The sequence below is a fragment of the Fopius arisanus genome, unplaced genomic scaffold (assembly GCF_000806365.1).
Source record: "Fopius arisanus strain USDA-PBARC FA_bdor unplaced genomic scaffold, ASM80636v1 scaffold00047, whole genome shotgun sequence".
NCBI classification, from domain to species: domain Eukaryota; kingdom Metazoa; phylum Arthropoda; class Insecta; order Hymenoptera; family Braconidae; genus Fopius; species Fopius arisanus.
Window position 1 is genome coordinate 747,253 of NW_011887786.1, and position 20,866 is coordinate 768,118.

A 20,866-nucleotide genomic window follows, 5' to 3' on the forward strand; every position below is an offset into this window, starting at 1 on the left:
CCACCCCACCCCATCCCACCTCACCTCACCTCACCTTATACTCTCCAGCCGCCCCCAGCCCCCGTTGGGTACATTCGTGCCTGGTGCCAGCCAGTATGGCCGCCAACCTTTCCACCTAAACTTCCTCCCAGTCCTACTAGCTCCCTTGACCTCGCCTCTATAAGGCTTCCTCATGTCTTCGTGTCGAAAATTAAAGAATAAAAAATGAACGATGACCGTCCTCTATCATTTTTATCTCAAGTCTAGACTTATGGTTTCAAGTCAATCCGTCATAGTTTCTCGGGTTGTAGTGGATCTTTACAAGGATTCAATAGTTATAATGGCACTAGATACAATTCGCTCAATTTGCAAGGAATCATTTCGTAAACTACTCGCGATTCACTTAATATTCTGATCGAGTCAATATAGACCGTGATCCATAGCGTACGGTATAAGAAGTTGGAATTATTATCATGTCACATTTACTATGTCTCAGTTTTGTGGATTCTTACAGAGGAATTTTGATCATTTAATTTTCTCCGGATAGCCAAGGGTTTTATGATTAAGTTGAAATAGTAACTCACCTGGGACAGACCGAGGTAAATGGAGACCGTTTCGGAAATGTACAGGAATCGTCCATCAGCAGCTACGGCCATTGCGAAACCATCCAACGACTGTAACAGAAAAGCATGGAGTAAGGGTGAGATCTACAGACTTGCTTTTACTGGTGTTACGAAAATGGTCTTGGGTTTTACGAGCTGGCAGAGGCTAAGGAGTTGACATTATATGAGGTCCATCTTTCATTTCCATTTCCGTGAGTAACAAATGTAGATAGATAATGATTTTTATTCAGAATTTTGAAGGAAGTAATCAGAGTACAATCATTGCAGCAATTGGTGAAAAGTGAAATGATCATTGATGAATGAAGAAAATTGGGTGCTCTGGTGACGAAGACGTCAACAGGATAATTCTCCATATAATTTTTACAAGAGAAATTACTGAAAAAATTGATAGTCCAGACCGGGATTTGAACCCGGGACCTTCCGATTATGGATCGAGTGCTCTCCCAATTGAGCTACGTCAAAGAAGTCGTTGGATAGGATTTGGATTAGGTAGGAAGGGGAACAGGATAATTCTCGATAAAATTTTTACAAGAAAACTTACTGAAAAAATGGATAGTCGAGATCGGAATTACCTCAGATGAGCTTTAAAGAACAGGATTACTATTTCAGGGCACATGGAGGATTGAGTGTATCATTGAAGAATTTGAGAATGGATTTACCTGGAGGATGTGAGTGCCCTGATGCTGTTCAAACATGTCTTCAGCGAATGGAGTTGATGATAGCCTAGTTCTTTTAGTTGCTGAAACAGAACGAAAGGGATCATTTGAAAAGTTAGTCCTGATGAAGTTGTTGAACAAACTGATATTTTTATTTCCCCCCAATCGACATCCCTCTGAATAATGAATTCCTTCCCTTTCGGATATGAATCACAATCCAACCCTTTCAGTTGAGGACCCCCCGTGGACTAAATGCCCTCCCGTCTTGACAAACAAGAAGGTCCTTACTTCTTACCACTGTAATAATAATACTCGCCCCCATTCTCTTTTTCCATCTGGTTTTACCCCCTTAATGAGAGACTCGGGGAGACTCGATAAAACTCACACAAACGGCTGAAAGGGGATGAGGCTCCTTCGTTGACTGCTTAATCTGGTAAAGTCCAAACGGTAAGGCAAGAAACTCATCACCCAATCCCCTGGACTGACCCTTCTCGGGGGTCAGTCAACAACTTTATTCTGATATTTTTGGACTCTATCCCTGATATAATCCCCATGCTACGACTGAGCTCGCTTGATGAGCCTATTGTGATACCTTATCCCATTTTCATCACCCAAATGTTCAATTTTAGAGAAGGGAAAAATAATAAACTAATCGCTCCCTCCTTCCTCCATATTCACTATTTTAACGCAAACGTGGAGTTTTTTTAATTAAATTAAGAACAATATAGTCATTTGAATATTAATTGTTGATTACTGAATTTGTAAAATAATGTTTAATTCATCTTTTAATTACCAAAACAATTGTATTTTGCAAGACAAGATTGGAGAGGTTTCTCGCAATCTTTCCTCACATAAATACTCAAAATAAATAAAACAGACTCGGTGGTGTACGTGCCTCGCATAACGCTAGTTATGATCCAGGACGATTAATCTTCGTACTGAGAAAAATATAAGGAAAAAAAAGAGGGAGAGAGAAAATAAATGAAAGAAAGAAGAGAAAGAGGAGTATTGGATCCGTGGAGTTGTGAGAAAGGTGTCCCAGTGGGACAGGGACCGATATAACGTTTCACTCTGGCCTAAACGTAGATACGTATAACCGACGGAAATATTGCTGCTTGGTGCTGAGTATTATTTTTCCAAAGGGCGTATATAAGTCTGCACCCCCTTCCATTTCATACAGATATTATTAGTAGTTGGGTCATTTTACGCCTTGAAAAAGCCCCGTGGGGCCCCCGGGCTTTCACTTCCACCCCTAGTCCCTACAATCACCTTTCCCAACTTTCTATATCTATGTATCTATTGCACCGTCCGATCATCTCCTATTTTACAGACATTACAGATATTACGTCTATATTCCCTGACGATTATCCTTCAGGATTAATGATTATTTATCATTGAGGGGCCCTTTCAATATTCATGGTAATGGATGGGAGGGGAGGGGTAAGTAGGGCGGTCACACTGACCGTGTGTCGATTGTCCTTCTTATTTTATCGTCGATCATAATTCATTCGTGTCAAGTTTTTCGCGTTCTTGAATTAATCAGCGGGGGCTAAATGGTTTTTATTGAGATAGTTTTGTCGACTATTTATCCCACTGCCGCAGGGGAATACACTATTATGTCTCCTATGAGAACAAATTATTCAATTCTTTTACTTTTTTCATTCCCAATGGAATGCCCCAATTCAATTGAACTTCCCAATTTTTATTCTTAAAAACCGATATATGAATAATTTCGATATTTTTTTGGCTAAAAATGCTCTAACGCTCATCTAATGTAAATCTTTGAAATATAAATAAGATATATAATATATAATAGATTAATATATTATATATTACGGAAAATTATAAATACGAGATATATCTGAATAATGTCAGGATATATTTTAGCCCCAAAATATATCCAGATATTATTCTGATATATCTATAATATATATCTAATATATAATATATTAATATATTATATATTACGGAAAATTATAAATCCGAGATATATCTGAATAATGTCAGGATATATTTTAGGCCCAAAATATATCCTGATATTATTCTGATATATTTATAATATATATCTAATATATAATATATAATTGATAAAATTGATAAAATGGAAAGAAAAAGTGGTGATTGATGATTGAAAGCGAATAAACAACGGTTATATAACTTGGAAAAATGAAAAGAATATATAGAAGATCGTATCGTCAATATATCGTGCGAGATATATATATTAATAGAAAAATTTAGTTTTCTGTAGCCGTAGAAGTAATAAATCGTGGAAGTGGCACCGGCTGGGTGACGTCACTATGTCGCAGCACCCCCCATGGCTCCATCTGCACCGAGTTTCCCCGACAATACAAGTGGTAAGGGTGTGAGAGAGAGTGAGAATCGACGAGGGTGGTTTGGTGCGAGAAAATGCAACATATGAGAGGAATACGGGACGATATCACTTCCCAGGCCAGGACTGATCTCGGTACTCTCGGGACACGGATTTAATGAAAAATTGCCGAATTTGTTGTGTCTCTTGCCAACTGCTTCTGGTGAAGGTGTTGGGGTGGTCTTTTTGTTTTACGAGATACTTCTTCAGTGTTCCCCTCAGACCAACACTCGCAAAACAGTTCTTTTCTCTAACTCATTATATTCACGTGGTGAATGGATAGAAGAATTTGTAAACAAATGAAAAATCTTCAGGATTGAAACCTCACGAGTTGAAATGGAATGCCCCATATGCATATAGATGATATATATTTTAAGAGGTGTGAATAATTGTTGATGGTTGAAGATAATAGGAGTTGATTTTTAGTAGATATTATCCGACCGACACTTGTATTTTTCCTTCCTCTGGAAGTAAAAACCAAAATAAATAACCGGTGAGTTATAGCCGTGAGGAGAGCACATAAAACACCACCTTCATGTATTTATCAAAATATTGTGATAACCCTGGTGGGAGGGGTTGGAAAAGCTGAGGGAAGATTTACAGGAAATGTTGGCTGAAATGGGAATTGTAGAAGAGGGTAAGTGTAAAGCAGAACTTCACAGAATGCCAGACAAATACACATGTTTTCATGTGAATTACTGATAACGTCAGATCATCTCTCATTGTACCTCCACGTACTCTAATCTTGGTAAATGTATGGTTTAGGTCCACCAAAAACAATAATCATTGAAATATTAATTTCTCTGACGAAAAATCCATTCTTATCTTCTCAACTCCCATTAACAAGATGAAAGAAGAGAGTGAGAAACAACAAGGAGGTAAATACATCGAAAAATAATCCTGAGGTAAATTCTGTTGTCCCTGAAATTCCTTAAACCCTCCTTCCCCCTGCTGTTGCTGTTGACACGACGAGTGAGTGATATTAAATTCAATAATTTGAATGGCTACAGAAGGGTAGCGGCGGATAGATCACTCGTTGTGTTCGGTCAGCGATGGTAGATGGTCGGTTCAGGTGATTTCAGAGTTTTAGTCAAGTGCTCAAGAATATTTGATGAAATCCATCTTTCTGTGTGTCCATTATCTATAAATGTGCCAACATGTAGTGTCTTTGGGGTCGACACACCGCCACGTCCTCGCCGTGGCCCCGGATAACGCAGAGAGCGGTGCATTAAATGTCGTATCTCCCATACTAATTGTTTCTGGATAAAAAAGCTCCTGAATTAGGTGATGAAAACCCATCCAATCAAATAAAAAACATCCAGAATGGCATGGTGGAGCTGAACTAGACATTTACCAAATGATGTGCTTAAAGTAGAGCCTCAATAATTATGCAAATATCAACGAATTATCCTCCATAATTTTCGCACGTTTCCGGGTTGTCGAGTTAGGTGGCAACGGTTCATTCAATCAACAATAACGTGGAAATATCTGTATATTTTCGACAAGTGACTATTAAACGCAAAGTGTTTTATAATTTCGCCATTGACATCAACTTTATTCACGACCCATCCTTCTCATTTTCCGACGCCCGACCTCCTAAATTCCGTTCCTCAACAATCATGATGCAATTGTTGCTGAATATTTATCTTCGTGGAAAGTCGAGTGCATTAGAGTTAAATATTTGGAGTACTTTGAGGCAAGGATAAAGCCACACATATAGATGATGTGAATGTAGGGTGGGTCGGGGTGCGATCGCTCTCACCCCTTGGATTTTACACTGGTTTACATTGATGGGCCATCAAATGGGCACTCGGGACAACCCTCTCTTTCTTCAGAGCCCATTTGCATCGTCTCTTGTATATATCCCTCTTTTTCGCCGTCAACCTGACGTTCAGCCACACCATTTCCCAATGGCATATGGCCTGTCTCCACTCTCGCATTTTGCCCCCTCTATTTTTGGGAATTTTTCATGTGATTTTCAAGCCGCGTGACGAAAATCACAAGTTTCGAGACGTCGCAACGTAAGAGGGTGAAAATAAGGAAAAATTTAAATTCCACCGGTGAAATTTGTCGTCCTGATTCTAGCCTCGATACCATTTCGGAAAACCGAACGAATCATAATATCAAAATATTGTGGGAATATGCCACGGAATATTTTTCGGTGGTATAAATTCTAGTTAATTATTGAAATAATCTCTCTTATTTTGGCCCCATGGGATGACGACGCGTTCTACGGTGGGGAGACATTATATTTACCCGATGCAAATAGGCAAATGCTAACGAGACGTTGATTGGGGTATTGGTGACGTTGATCCGTTTAAGCGCTACTTAATTAGTCAGGTGTGTTTAGTTAATCCCCAGTATTTCATTAGTGAGATTTTGCGGTTGGTTCTCTTAGGGTGGCAGAGGTTCTCCACATGAAAATTGCATGGGGTGGGCATTACCATTTCAATTTTCTTCGCAAATCAAGTTGGACGAAAGAAATGTAGGCTATCGAATTTTCGATAAACAAATTTTTTCTTATTTCAGTTGGCACACGAAGAGAAAAATCTATGAATTTTAATTGTAAAAATTAAAAAAGAGGACTTCTGTAATTTTTTCCTTCAAATAAAAAATGGTAGACCTTCAAATAATTTATGGAGGCACATAGGATTAAATATGGAATGCACTAGAATACCCGGAAAAGAAAAGAATTTTTTTCGGAATATTTTTTCAAAATTTTCAAAACATTTTTGGAAAATTTTTGGAAAATTTTTCTTTAAAAAAAAATCGGAAAACAAAACAATTTTTTAAAATAATTTTCTCGTAATTTTTACGAATATGATAAAAAAAATTTCTTATTTAAATTTTTCAAAAGTTTTTCAAAACCTTTCCCAACAATAAAATTGTTTTATTTTTCCATTTTTTTGGATAAAAAAAAATTCTGAAAAGTTTTCCCGAAATTTTTTGAAAATTCGGAAAAAATATTTCGATTACCATTTTTTTTTATTAGGGTATTTACGATATTAATAGGAATTTTGATTTGTGAAGGCCAATTGTAGTGCCCGGTCCAGTAATTTTTCTTTTATCCCAGACATTTATCCGAGTGCAGATAGCAAAAACTGGAGAACCTCTGAGGGGTCTCCCCCAGCTGTTAATCAGCCCCAAAGTACGTTAAGCGCTGGGTTAAAATCTCCACCACTCGTTTCCTTTTCATCTTTTCCCTTTTTGTCTCGATTACCTTGAATTCTCCGTTGTGATTATTCCGACTGGCGAAAAAGCAGAAGAAAATCAGTCAGAGACAGGCGTAACTGATAAAAAAAAAAAAGAAAAACTGGAAGTGAATTTGAAGGGGGTTGGGGGTTTTTAGGGGTTGCGTTAGGAGCTTTAACTCAATTCCGTTAGTTTAGTTACATCGTCGGTCTCGTAATGCGGAGAGTTGTGTACAGGGGAGGATGATTAGATTTACATGTGGTACGCATATATATTGGTGCACCTCACCACGACATGAGTGAAAAAGGAGAAGCAGAATGAACTTGAACCCTTGGCTTGGCGCAATCCTGTGCAAATATTAACTCTGCCTTTGATTTTATCCTGAGGAAAGAGAAAATTATCATAAATTTAGTCTCACAAATAATCTAACCGCAGAGGGATCCTGAATTTATCCGGAGGATTTTCGTTTTTGTTTAAAATTGAATTATTGAGGTGGAAATAATGCGAATAAGAAAAAGCTATTCGATGTTATCTCGTTCGATTATTGGCCCGAGAGAATTCTCTATTACTATGTATCTGGTGAGATCTTTCTTGGTCAGGCGAGTCATAAAAGTATCGCGATTCACAATCGTAGAGTGGACTATGGTGTTTACGCTTTTCTTCCTTCAGTTTGGACCCTCACATTTCGACTCAAATACTCCCCGATCTTCCGCCCTTTCCATTTCGATACCAGACGCTTTTTTATTTCGTATTTTCCTACTGTTGGTCGAGCTAACTCATGCTGCTCAATCTTGGCTTTTAAAGTTGATAAAGAATTTGATCGGATAGAACGGCTCAAACTCATTTTAAATTAATTCCAACAATTCATTTTATTTTTACTCTTGATTGTTACGTTGAAAAACGTTTATCAATTCTTCTTGTCGTTAAAGCATTTTTAAAAAAGATTAAACATTGAAAAAGTTGGTATTCAATTTATTTGTTTATGAATTGTATTTCTTAAAAATTTGATATTATCCAAAAAAGGTTTTTCTTATATCGATCGTGGCGTTTTGCCAGTTTTTCCAAAATGTATTAATCAACAATTGTCAAAAAAATAAATAAATAAACGTACGGAGTGATATAAAAAATCTGATTTTAGATTTCAAGGCCCTTCCTCTCAGATATCCCTTTTAAAAAAAAGCATGTAACGTTTTTTGTCAGCTTTTTTTGGCGCATAGCCAAGCTATGCATATCATATTAATATATTCATATAAATAATTAATATATATAAAATATTATATATTTTAATTAAAAATTTATATGTAATTTGTTTATATATTGAAAATTGAAAATTGAAAAAAACTTAAATTATGACTAATTTTCTTAGATACTTAAGATTCTTTTAATATTCAGATTTTATATGAAGATTTTATATGATAATACCCCATACATGTAAGCTTGGGCGCGCATAGCGCGCCGTATACGCTAGTTTTGATTAACACTTCATTGAAAGGAATATAATAACTACGCAAACCTGCAAGGAAAAACTTGGACAAACTTATCGAGAATGAATCCATGAGCAACACTCCGACTCAAAAATTATTCTTATTTCCGTTAATTAGAAGGCGTAATCAATTAATATAAAATTCTAAGCATAATCTGATATATTTAATGATAAAATATAGTTGATTGTGCTAAATATTTTTCGGTTGTGCAATAATCTACTGGTTTTGATGGCCATCAAATTGACGAGAATATTCTAGCTCTGAAGTTGATTAAATTACGAGTATGTCAGAAGTCAGACGATTCTCTCAGGCGATAGGTGACACGTGTCTCCAACAAACCCTCATTTCAGAGTCCAGGGGTGAAGTTGGAATGCATAAACCGAATAAAGTACAGTAACTGGTAACTGGGGAGTGGCTTTTTTTCTAGCGATTAAACCTCTTGAACGAATCCATCAGAGGAAAATCATCAGCAGATGAAATTGTCCTATGGATTTGATATTGATCAATGGAGCATAATGACTGCAGGAGTCAGGCAACAAGACAGATTCCATTTATAGAGAGAAAAATAATCCAGGGATTGGAGAGGACAGAGAGAGGACTGCTGAAAAAATCATGATAATAGAATTGTGGCAGTGTTTTGATTGACGTAAAGACAATCTCATTTTTCCCTTCACCTCCATTTCATCATTGTACCTGCCACTCTGGTCCACTCTAACCCCCAGCTGAACATTTCCTCGGTCCTTGTAATTTCGTTAGAGCCTAGAGCAAAGCGTACGTGCACTGAGCAAAATCGACATATAAAACGTACACGTTCTTCTCTTACTTCAACCTTACTCTCAGCCTGTACTCACTCGGGATAACTCGATTATTCAACGTTTGAAAATTTATGTTTCCAGTAGCAGAGAACAAAATTCAATCTTACTCTTCTATTGACAAAGCTAAATCTAGTCTGCTATTTTATTTTTCTACTACTGAAGGCGTTATCATGAAAATTTTATGCTTCCTGTGAATTCACTCTGATGAAGTGTTTACTCCGCCACAAAAGTGGAGTGTCTTTAAAAACTAATGGTCACTGCAGGAATTTATATCACATTATATTCAATTTCATGGTTTTGAGCAGTGGTTTAATATCCAAATAAACTGCGGGTTTAGGGGCACGTTAAATATATGGAATGGGCTAGCTATCCGGGGAAAAAAATTGTAATCGGAATATTTTTTCCAAATTTTCCATTTTCCATTTTTTTTTATGAAACAAAAACAATTTTATTTTTGGGGAAGGTTTGGAAAAATTGTTCAAAAATTTGAATAGTAAAATATTTTTTGACAATAATGAAAAATAAAAAAAGTAAGAAAACAACAGTGAAATTAAAAGAAAAAATTAAATTCGCAAAAATTTCTAGAAAATTATAAAAAAAAATTTCCGAAATAAATTTTTGAAAAATTTATCAAAACATTTCCCAAAAATACAATTGTTTTGTTTTCCCATTTTTCTTTTGTTTCAAAAAAAAAATTCTGAAAAGTTTTCCAGAAATTTTTGGAAAATTTTGAAAAAATATTTCGATTACAATTTTTTTTTACCCGTGTCCAAGTCCAATACTTTTTTCACATTTCACTAAAAATTTATTTATCCATGTACGGCGTATCATTTAATATAAAAATCCTGGAATAACTCCGAGTTATTTCTAGAAAAACTATTTTTCCCGGAGACAATTAAAACAAATAAATAAAAAAATTGGAGATATCCAAGAGGCATTTATCAATTTAATTCCTACTTGCAATGACAAAATAAATAAATAAATAAATCCAGCGCATTTAGGGGTTGGAATAATTATTCTATTACAAATGCGTGGAATTCTCACCTTTAACTATTTTGTTAGGTGGAGGTGTGTCTCTGTTCCATGGCGGATCTCCATGCCCCGAGAAATCTCGCAATTTGAGATATGAAATAGTCAGCCTTATGATCGATGCCTTATCCAATTGCGACGTGATGGCGGCGGGTAATGGTAGCATCTTAGCGAGCTCATAAAATTCAAAATTCTCCTTTCCACGACGTGATCTTGCAGCATCTCTGCTCTTCTCCTTCCGCATTTCCAACAAACTATAATGAGAAAAGAAAATCGTAAATTAGACGACGTGGTGTCAGCAACTTTTTTCATTTTCGAACGTTTAGACTCGATTAATATTACTCTGTTATATCAATTTGAAGATCTCATTGAGATCTTCAAAATCACCACCGAAGTAGTTGAACATCATAAGCTCCTCGGTAAAAAAAATTGTAATCGGAATATTTTTTTCAAATTTTCAAAAAGGTTCTGGAAGACTTTTCAGAATTTTTTTTTTTTGAAACAAAACAAAATCCGGAAACAAAACAATGGTATTTTTGGGAAATGTTTTGAAAATTTTTCTAAAATTATATTTATGAAATTTTTGAAAAATTTTTCTAAACCTTTCCCAAAAATAAAATTTTTTTCTCCGATTTTTTTTTATTTCATAAAAAAGTTTTTCAGATATTTTTCTCGTCGAATTACTATTGTTCACATCAATTATCAATAGATTATCATTATAAATCTCATATCGGTTGTGAAATTGAATCCCTACTCTCACAATATCATAACTATTTTTCGTTTAACCCAAAAAATAATTTATTAATCCCAAAAATCTGGTACTGACGTTCATAAAATTAATTTGAAGCTTCCCAATTAGTAGAGTTAGAAATTGATTATGATTCTCTCCCACGAATTGAAAAAAAAAAAAATGTTTTGAATGTCGGGGGAATATTCTATACTAAAATCAGCTAGATCCACTGGAACAATCCTAATTGAATTGTGCGAATGAGATTCATCAAGTTTCGTTGATGATTAGTTTAGACTACGGTGCAGGGAACAAAAGCATGATTGGCGTATTGTGCAAATGAGATTTTGGCAATTGTGATGATAAGAGAGAGTGAGAGAGGATGAAGCCACAAAGTGGATGGCAAAAGCCCCCACAAGAGGCACAAGTAGGCGTGGCTGGTTAGAGCCCAGGAGTTGTGCCACAAACGCTTTAATGGCATACATTATTCAGTCGGTGTTATCAAGCCCAATGTTTACTCGTAGGTAAATGCAAGCTAGTCCAGGACTCCGCCCTCGTGTACCGGTTGCAACCCCTTCCGAAAACGCTTGTTTCTACGCTACCGATAACATCCACATGTACACGTCCATGTGACTTCAACCAATCAGAGAATACTGCCCGCATATTGCCACCGCTGCGGGTCTCTTAATTGATCATCACCATTTTACCAACTGCCTGCTACCGGATTCATTTTTTTTTGTTTACTGCACGGAGAAAAAAACGAAAAATTACGTGACTAATCACGTAATCGTGGGCTTGAGTGTCATTTCCTTATTTTTTACTGGAGAATTTGGGAAAAAATGAGAGACGAACAATTAATTATATTATTTGCTCTGGAAAATCGAAGTGATTAATTTCTTACGAACTTGTAAAATTTACCATAGTTCCAGTCAATTAAAATTTTACGTGATCGAATTGAAAGATTCCTAGACAGCGTTGGTGGTACGACTGTTGGTCATACCCGATCGCGAATCATTGTCTAAATTCGGATCACGCCACCCGGCAAATTATTATTGTCGGAAGGATAATTAGCATATTGTGCCTCTAGGGAATAAAGTATTTTCTGACGAAATATGAGTTTATAAATTCTTCGATCTTTATAATTACGATTTACAATCGTACTTTCCAGTCCCGGCAAAATTTACGGAACTGAGTACCGTAATTTTTCTACCTCTATAAAGGTGACTTTTTACCGACCGAGTAATAAAATGTTCTGTATGATCGGCACTTTTTCCGATTTTACATTTCGCCCCACGTTTACCTTTCACACATGAATTTTTACGGAACTTTTTACGTATTTTTTCCAGTACTTTTCTCTCCGTATGACCTTTTGGTTGTTGATGACCACATCATTCATACAAAAAAATTCGTTTTTCTAAGAAAAAAAAAATGTAACTACTGGGTGAATTGATTCGGTCAATTCCTTTTAGAATTTCGTCTTCGTGTTGGAAATACGTATTGGAATTTTTTGGCTATGAGGGGGAGGCAATTGGCGATTGAGATGCACCTTGGGATATGTCTGATAGACAATCAGAAGGTGCTTCACGTGAGATGATACTATTAAATGGTACATTTAATTCAGAGAGGGTTAAAAAGCAAGATGGCTTTTTATTATCCAGCAGTTACGCTCAATGACTGTGAAACGACTCTTCCGTTTTCTTCAAAGGGGAAATGTCTATTCTCACCAAGGGTTGTACATTCTGGGGTGTTTTTCAGAATGTCTTGCTTCGTAAAGAGTTTTAACCAAGTCACTTCAGTAATATCAAAAACCCACTGAATTCATTTTCGTTGTCTCCTTCTTCACCTTTTCCGTTTGATCGTTTGAATGCTTCGAGTATTCGCGAGTCCCCAAGGTCTAATCACAGAATTGCCATGAGTTTTACTGAAACCAGAAGTTTTACTGAAACCCCAGAGGGAGAATTCAAATCCTTTGATGATTATTCACTAATTCCGGAATGCGGCTAGATTGACTGGAAAAAAGAGGAAATAATAATCGCGGAAAAACTTTAATGCCGACAAATGAATATTGCACAATTGGTGGGTTGTGAAGAGAGATAAGACAAGAGAGTGGCGGGTTGGGGGTGTTTGGGGTTGTGAATAGCGAAATCGCTTTGGGTTTCAGATTGAAATGCCTCCCATGGGGCAGAACAGGGGTTGGTTTTTTAGATGTTACGCGGAATCTGAGGGCAATAAAAAGTATTCGTGGGTGAAATGCAATGATCGATGTAATTCCATTGGATAAATTTTTCTTCACTCATTTTGAAGAATATTGTGGCAAAAATAATCGAATATTTGTTCATCTGAATTTTCAATTATATGAGTTTGAAGTCAATTTCATGGAAAAATGGACACCAAGTTTCTCATTTATGTTGAAATTTTTAATAATAATTGATTGTTGAATGAAAGCTTGAAAAAATTTAAGATCAAAATAGTAATTATCACGAAATAACTCTTTTCATCATCATCTCAAGATAATACCTGCTACTCAGGGAGCAAGTCAGTGCTGAATGACTAGATAATTCCTTGAAAATTCTTGGAGAGGCAAAGCTTTTCTGAATATGTGATTTACCAGTCGGTGCTGCGATATTCAAAAGTATTAACATCAGTGCACTGTGTTAAAGGCTGAATTTATTCAATATTTGCTCCACCATATCATACATCAATCTCTTTTATTTTTTATAATATTCCGGCCCTTTCTGCCCTGTTCTGGCTAATTGGCCCTATCTCGTCGTAGACATGCGGCTGTGGATCCTCCACTGTGTCGTATTCATTCTCCTATAGAACATAGGAGTGACATGGGAAACCACAGGAAAAACCATGCCGGTACAGACGATTTCTCTATTAGCAACCTCCCACTCATCGGTGCATTTTGAAAAATTCGATTCAACGGGGAATCGAACTCAGAACTTTCAGAACACTAGGCTCGCACCTAGCCACTGAGCTACTGGCGTCGATACATTAATACCTTCCTACGAGATTCTACCAATGTGTCCGTAATCATTGGGCTGAGGCTTGCTCAATCTCAATGGCGACAGTACTGACATAGATATCACTATTTCTGTGGAATACCCCATAAAGAGAAATGTGAAATTGATTGAAATTGTGGGTGACACCGATAGAGGTATGTGAAGAAGTTGGATGTTGGTAAAGATAAAAAGAAAGGTCCGTCAAGGAATGATCCCTCGTCAGGAGCTAGATGGAGAAAAAACCTCTCTTCAACATAGCCGAGCAATCGGCAGACGCGTGAAAATGAAATTAAGCCGAACTTTCGGGTGAAATTGGTTGAAATTGGGCGAAAGGCCGAGGAGCATAAACTGGGGGCTCTTTCACTCCCATGGGGGTCCCAGAAAAAGGCAACACCCAGCAGGTACACCCTCTCTCTCTCACTCTTTCTCTTTCTCTCTCTCTCTCTCTGTGTGCAATGAAAATACATGGTAAGTGGTGTGAAGGGCAATGGGGTTGGATTGAGTGGGGTGGTGGTATTGCAAAAAAAAAAGAAAAAAGAAAAAAGAGAAAGGAGAAAGGAGAAAGGAACGAAGGGCTCGGACCAAAGTGCTGGCCATCAATAATTCAGTAGGACTATGACGAGATTATCGCACATACCGAAGAAACTCGAGTTCACGGTTCGTTCCCATTGCACTTGTGGATAACTGTCAATGAAGAGTTTATCAAAGATATTTTCGGTGGAAAAAATTTGATGAATATCTCCTAATTTTCATATTCTTATAGTCATGTTTTTTCAAGTTGTCGGATGTTGAAAACTAAAATAAAAAGAATATATAAAACCCTAGGTTAACCCGTGAGAAAAAAAAATTTGATTATGGGAATTTATTTTTATAGGTATTCTATAAATAAAATCGCAATTATTCTAAGGAAATTCAATGATTCGGTGTTGATAATGAGTAATTTGTTCTCTCATACACATTGTTATGGTTTTTCGAATAATTATTCAATCTGGAAAAAAGCGAAAATAATTTTTTATTGTTAAAGAAATGAGTGAAATTAGGTTAGTTTGTCAGCAGTCGTGCTTTCAATTTTCCGTATTCATATTAATGTTTGAAAACTAGGAGATAAAAGTATATACGGAGAGATGTGCAGACCAGTACGAACTGAAATTCTGAGAAAATTATAATGCAAGGTACGGTGCGACTCTAATTCAATTAAACGATTGAGTAGACGGTTGAGAGAAAACCACACACTCATACCACCTGAGGGCACATCCCTTTTTACCCTCGAGGACGACAACTGTATATGTGCTTATGGGTTATGGTTGCCAATGTACACTGACCAAATGTGTCCTGGACTTTGTGGTGGAGGGCTTTCCTCGGGTGTTGGGCTTCTACTCACACCTAACACCCCTCCCAAGGGACTCATACTCTTCTCGCTACAATACAATCCTCCTAATGTTACGGCTCCGGTTTCCACATAATTTTTCCCCTTGGTAAGCTTTTTTCTTCTCCTTCGAAACTATTCCAAGTGCAGGTATAGAATTGACAAATAAAAATAAAACCTTGCACTCCTTTAACTCAACAAAAGAATCTTATTTCCGCTTTTCATCCACATTTTTTTTTTCACAAATATATCTACACCATTTTAATATATATGAGGTCTGCTGCGCACGCCGTGCGCCGAATTTGAATTTGGCGGTTTGGGTTTCGAGATATTTCGACTCGGGCGAACTTCATTTTTGTGTCTCTATTTTCATAATAAGGACTCCAATCAACTATATAGGTTATCCTTGAAATTGGCATGTTAACATCAATCTACAGACTGAAGTTTTTGAAAAAGTGGACGAAATCAAGTTGAATTATTTTCAATGGAAAAAAAATGGCCGTGCATTTATTGATTGAGATTGATTTCATTGGTGTTTGTCACATAGAAAATTATTTAAAACGTTAACTTGGAAGAATTTTTTTAGAGACTTCAGTTTTTTAACATTTCAGTACATTTGATTAATTTTGGAAAATTTCGGCGGTTGAATGCATTGTAGAGGGTAATATTTTTTTGTGTAAGAATTCATACCTTTGTAATACCTATCACCGAGAATAGCCTTCGAGAAAATATGGAAGTATCAGAATATTTGAATGTCTGCATTCTGTACAGATAATTCCACATTTCTCTGTTGATTCAGTTTTTTTTTGTTTCCGCGAGTTCATGTGTTCAAGGTTTATGAAGACCCCCCAGTGGTCAAAGTCCACGTCTTGATCTCATCAACAATAACTCTGAACGGAAGTCGTTGGTCATACACCCCTTGAATATCTTGAAGAACTTTTTTTTCGAGTGATGTCTCACTGACGGACAACGTAAATCATGACTCGCTCTACGTATATAAGTAAAACTGCGCCACATATGAAAAATAAAAGAGAGAAAAAGAGGGAAAATGAGAGGGAGAGAGAGAGAGAGGCCACGAGACAGCTCACGATGACGGGCAGATAAGGGAGGGCTCAAAGCGAGGCTCAAAGTCTACGTGATGAGCTTTCCGATGTGTGTGATAGCCGCGAGTTGTGGCCTGAGAATTTTCGGGGAAATTCGCTTCCTTCTATTGCATATACCTTGACGTACATCATATCATTTGTCGGCCCTTTGATGGATGTTTCCATTATTATCATATCTAATGCCAAATGGTTTTAATTATTTTTTCGACGTAATTAAATTTTTCAAAACCAGAATATGTTTTGACAATTTGAAGAGAGGAGTTTTTAAAGCTGGTTAGATCTCACGATTCTACCCGGCCAGGAATCGAACCTGGAACCTATCCGTTGTGAGTCGACGACCTTAACCACTACACCAGGCCACCGGGCGTTGGAGATAAATGAAAAGTACAAGTTGTGGTTGAGTAGAAGTTTTAGGTGGTGGTAGCCTACTTGTCATGATCTCCCAAGGGAGCTCTGTCACGGCGAGGAGATAATGGGGAGATGCTGATGGGCTGGTGTAAGGGCAATGGCAGTGGAACTGGGACTTGGACTGGGACTTGGACTCGAACGATGAGTACGTCACGCCACGGCAGTAAACCCGATGCGATCAGAGGATCGCTGACGCTGACGGAGCAACCCGGGGAGCCGTCAACACCTTCTTATTCTCTCACACTACCACTCTCATCGCTTTTTCTCTTTTACACTCATCAACCCCCCCCCTTATGTACGACCGCCATATACCCATCTTCTGGGTTATTGTCGGGGACATCTACAACTGTACCCTCATGGATACGCATCCAATTTGTACATTCGCCTGAGCAACTGCTGGCTCCAGCACTTTTTCTTTTTTTCAATGTTGTAGACAATTTTTTTTATCAACTGGGGCAATGCCAAATTTGCGAATTAGGCGATTTGCGCGGGGCAGTTTTGGAAATCGAAATTTAGTTAATATAAATTAAATTCAGATTATTAAATTGTAATTATTAATTATGAAATATTTAGATAAATTAATGGTTTTACTAGAAGTTGGGCGATAATTGCATAATGCTGAGTACAAATTATTTTTTTCGCGGAATTTAATCGCAATGTTATGTGTTTTTTATTCAGATTTTCTCGTTGAAAAACCTGAATTGTCACTGCCATGATTGTCATATGATTACTACTTGCTGTGATGGTTTTTTAAATGAATTTGTTTTTGTGAATTAGAAGGATAACGGCTTTCGGAAAAATAGATACGCCTACAACAAGCGTGGAAACCATCCCCGGAGGAAAACATCTGACGGCAAGTGAATGTTCTTATTAATTCGGGGTTTACAGAATACGAGACCTACTGCGCACTCCGTGCGCCGAATTTGAATTTGGCGGTTCAAGTTGACTAATGAGGAATACGTCGTACGCATTTCGAGATATTTCGACTCGGGCGAACTTCATTTTTGTGTTTCGACTTTCATAAAATGAATTTTTTAGTTACATCTAGTATATTCCATTCTCTCCATTTTATTGTTTGCTATGAATAAATTAAATATTTAAAAAAAATTAAAAATATCTCTGAAAAAAACAGACAGAAAAAGTTTTTAAAACAATTTTCTAAATTCAAAATTATAAAACCAATGCCTATCTATTTCATTGGAAGGATTTAATACGCCTCTGAAACTATTTTATAATTAATTTGATAACTATCCAAAAATTGTAGTGAGTTCGATTCTCCCTTGAATCGAATTTTTCAGAATGCACTGATGAGTGGGAGGTTGCTAATAGAGAAATCGCCTGTACCGACATGGTTTTTTCTGTGGTTTCCCATGTCACTCCTATGTTCTATACACAGCCGCATGCATAGGGTGAGATAGGGCCAATTAGCCAGAACAGGACAGAAAGGGCCGGAATATAAAAAACTAAAAATAAAAATAAATAAAATGATTCCAATCTCAATCAAGTGTTCGTTCTAGATGTACGTCTCAATCTTGAAAAAGGAAATTTCATATCAGAAAATGTTCAAAGAGTTGAAGTAGTAACGATTCACAACATCTCTGATGCCAACAAGATGATAAAAATTTCAGGTCAAAGAGTCCAAAAGCTCATTCACATTTTCGGTCCATTCCTAGAAAAAAGGGAGAAAAAAAAGGAGAAGAGCGCACGAGCCGCCACACGACCTGTTCTTTCCTAAACATTATATCTCCCCTCAGCCCTATTTCTGTTATTATGTTTCGTGTGTTCTCTCCAACGGGTTAACATTATGGAACCAAGTGTTATCATTTTAGTGGCATCTAGCAGTGCTTTATATTTTAAACAGTATTGGGCCACGTCTTGCCTGTTTTTACCACCTGTGTATTATGACAAAAGATCACGACGAGTGATTTATCCAGTGGTTTTTCAAGCTTCTGGTAAACCCATTCGACACTTTATTATGACGCAAGAGAGTATTATATACTTGATTGTGAGTTGCAATCACCATTTTTTACGGTTTTATTACTCAGTTTGTCGTCTTTTCCTTCTTTTTAGGTTTATTTTATTTTTTTTTTGCATTTTAGGAGCATGAGTAGTCCGACCGAATTTCGACAGAAAGAACGCACGTGCGTCGCTGGCAACTCTGAATAGCATTAAAGTCTCCCACAATGAGCATACATTATGGGTCCAATAATCTTATTATTTCTAACGAATCAATGATTTTTGGGGGATTAGCGGATTAAATGTCGGCAGTGAAAGTATGATGGACTAAATAGAAAAAATGAGTCCATCATTGAAATCGATGGTTGGGGGCATGAGGCAGCTTTGATGAGCATTATTTATTTAAAGCTGATAATTTATTTCAGTCTTTTTGATTTTGAATGGATTGTAATTGTTCTGGTTTTATTGATAGCTGGTTTGAGTGGACAAAATTCCTTTGGAAGGAAAAATCCAGAGGGCAGAGTTGATTCAATTATTTCAGTATCACGTTAATTCAGAAGGCAGCAATTGAACGAAACCTGCGATGGATTTTAATGCGGCGACTATGATTGCGAGTAATTTTAAAAAATTGATAAATTCTTCAATTGAAAAAAAATGAATACTCCAGTAGTGGCGTAGAATAAACAAAAGAATGTTTATCAATTTTTCGTTTACATTTTAAACAAAAAAATGATTTTTGTTAAATTTTTGGGTCTCTGGAAATAATGCATGTTTAATACAACCGATTGGGCCCCATATTGTTTAGTATTTCATGTTGTTTAAAAAGGTGCCCTTATTTTTTAATAATAAATTATATATCATATATACTACTCAAAATATATCCTCCAGAATTCAAATATACTTGCGAAGATATTTCTCTACATCTCTAATTGTTGCCTACTAATAATAAATTTATATTTCTTCATTGTTTTTTACATTTGAATCCTGAATACGAAAGCAACAAAATCCTATTCGTCGAAACGTTGGAAAAAATAAAAAAAAAACTATAAAAAAAATGCATGCATTTTGGGTACCATTGGAGAAACGAAAAATAATTGTTCAGTTAATATTAAAACGTATATATTGCATTAAAATTTAATGAAAAAGTATAAGAGAAACAACATGCCCTGGCTCGAGGAGAGAACCCTGATTCTGTTTGTACGGGACACAGAGGTCCGCCGGTACGAACCAGGAGTGGGTGAAAGCGGGGTTGATGTTGAGGGGACCAGATGGGCCCTGATGCCCAGCACCAACCCCAACCCCAGGAACACCAACCCCAACAGGACTTTGCCGCTGAAAGCCCCCGTAGTCCATGGCCACCTGATAAGGCAGCATTCCTCTTCCTCCACAAAAACCTAACTTCAACAATCACTCACTGCTGTACCATCAACTCTGAGTTATCACTCTCAAAGATCAAGCGAATCAATTTAATAATTCAAACGTAATCACTGATTGTACAGTTCTGGCACATTGTTGACAGTGCACTGGTGCTCTTCAGGGTCCGGTTGACCCTGAAGACACTGAGAATTGTTAAAAAAAAAAACAGAATCACTAACACGCACAATCACCAGCGGATGACAAGTGTCCGAGCACGGTTGCACTGATATTTTGGTACCAAAAAAAAAAATAGACAATAAACAATGAACACTGTCAAGAGCATCCGACTGGGAGAGATACGTGCAGTTGACTACTCAACGGGACTGTATCTTGGTGGAGTCTCTCTCCACGGTGCGGATTCCATTTGGAGGTGGGGGAGAAAGGCGCAGGTATGTTTGTGTGGTTTTGTACGAATGAGATAGATATAACAAGTGCTGCATCGGAGTGACTCAGACAGAATGAAAACTGGTGGAGGCACACGCGCCTGACGTACATTTAGGCGTGGTCTCGACGACGCGCGTCGTTCACGCCCCCTTCTCCCATCTCAACCAATCATGAGTCACGTGAATTCTCAACTCTATCAACCATTGGTGGGTAACTACTCTGGACACTGGGTTTATTAGTACTTTTGATGCTCGAGTTACCGAGCCGCCTACTTTCATGGTTTTCGATCTTGTTTTTTGCGGTGTTGAGAGTTTGTAAACACATGATAAGCTCCACTGCTGATAAGAATAGCATC

General features: G+C 37.1%; 1 protein-coding gene across 1 annotated transcript in view; it reads right to left on the reverse strand.

Annotated features, from left to right (window-relative positions):
* trh (trachealess) overlaps positions 1-20,413 on the reverse strand; it is a 29,616-nt gene extending 9,203 nt beyond the window's left edge. The window contains exons 1-4 of the mRNA XM_011306396.1: positions 19,877-20,413; positions 10,162-10,400; positions 1,262-1,341; positions 564-653 (exon numbers count right to left, since the gene is read on the reverse strand). Coding sequence (XP_011304698.1) covers positions 564-653; positions 1,262-1,341; positions 10,162-10,400; positions 19,877-20,085 — 618 coding nt within the window. The 5' untranslated portion in view covers positions 20,086-20,413. The remainder of the gene's footprint in view (positions 1-563; positions 654-1,261; positions 1,342-10,161; positions 10,401-19,876) is intronic.
* Positions 20,414-20,866: the final 453 nt, after the last annotated feature.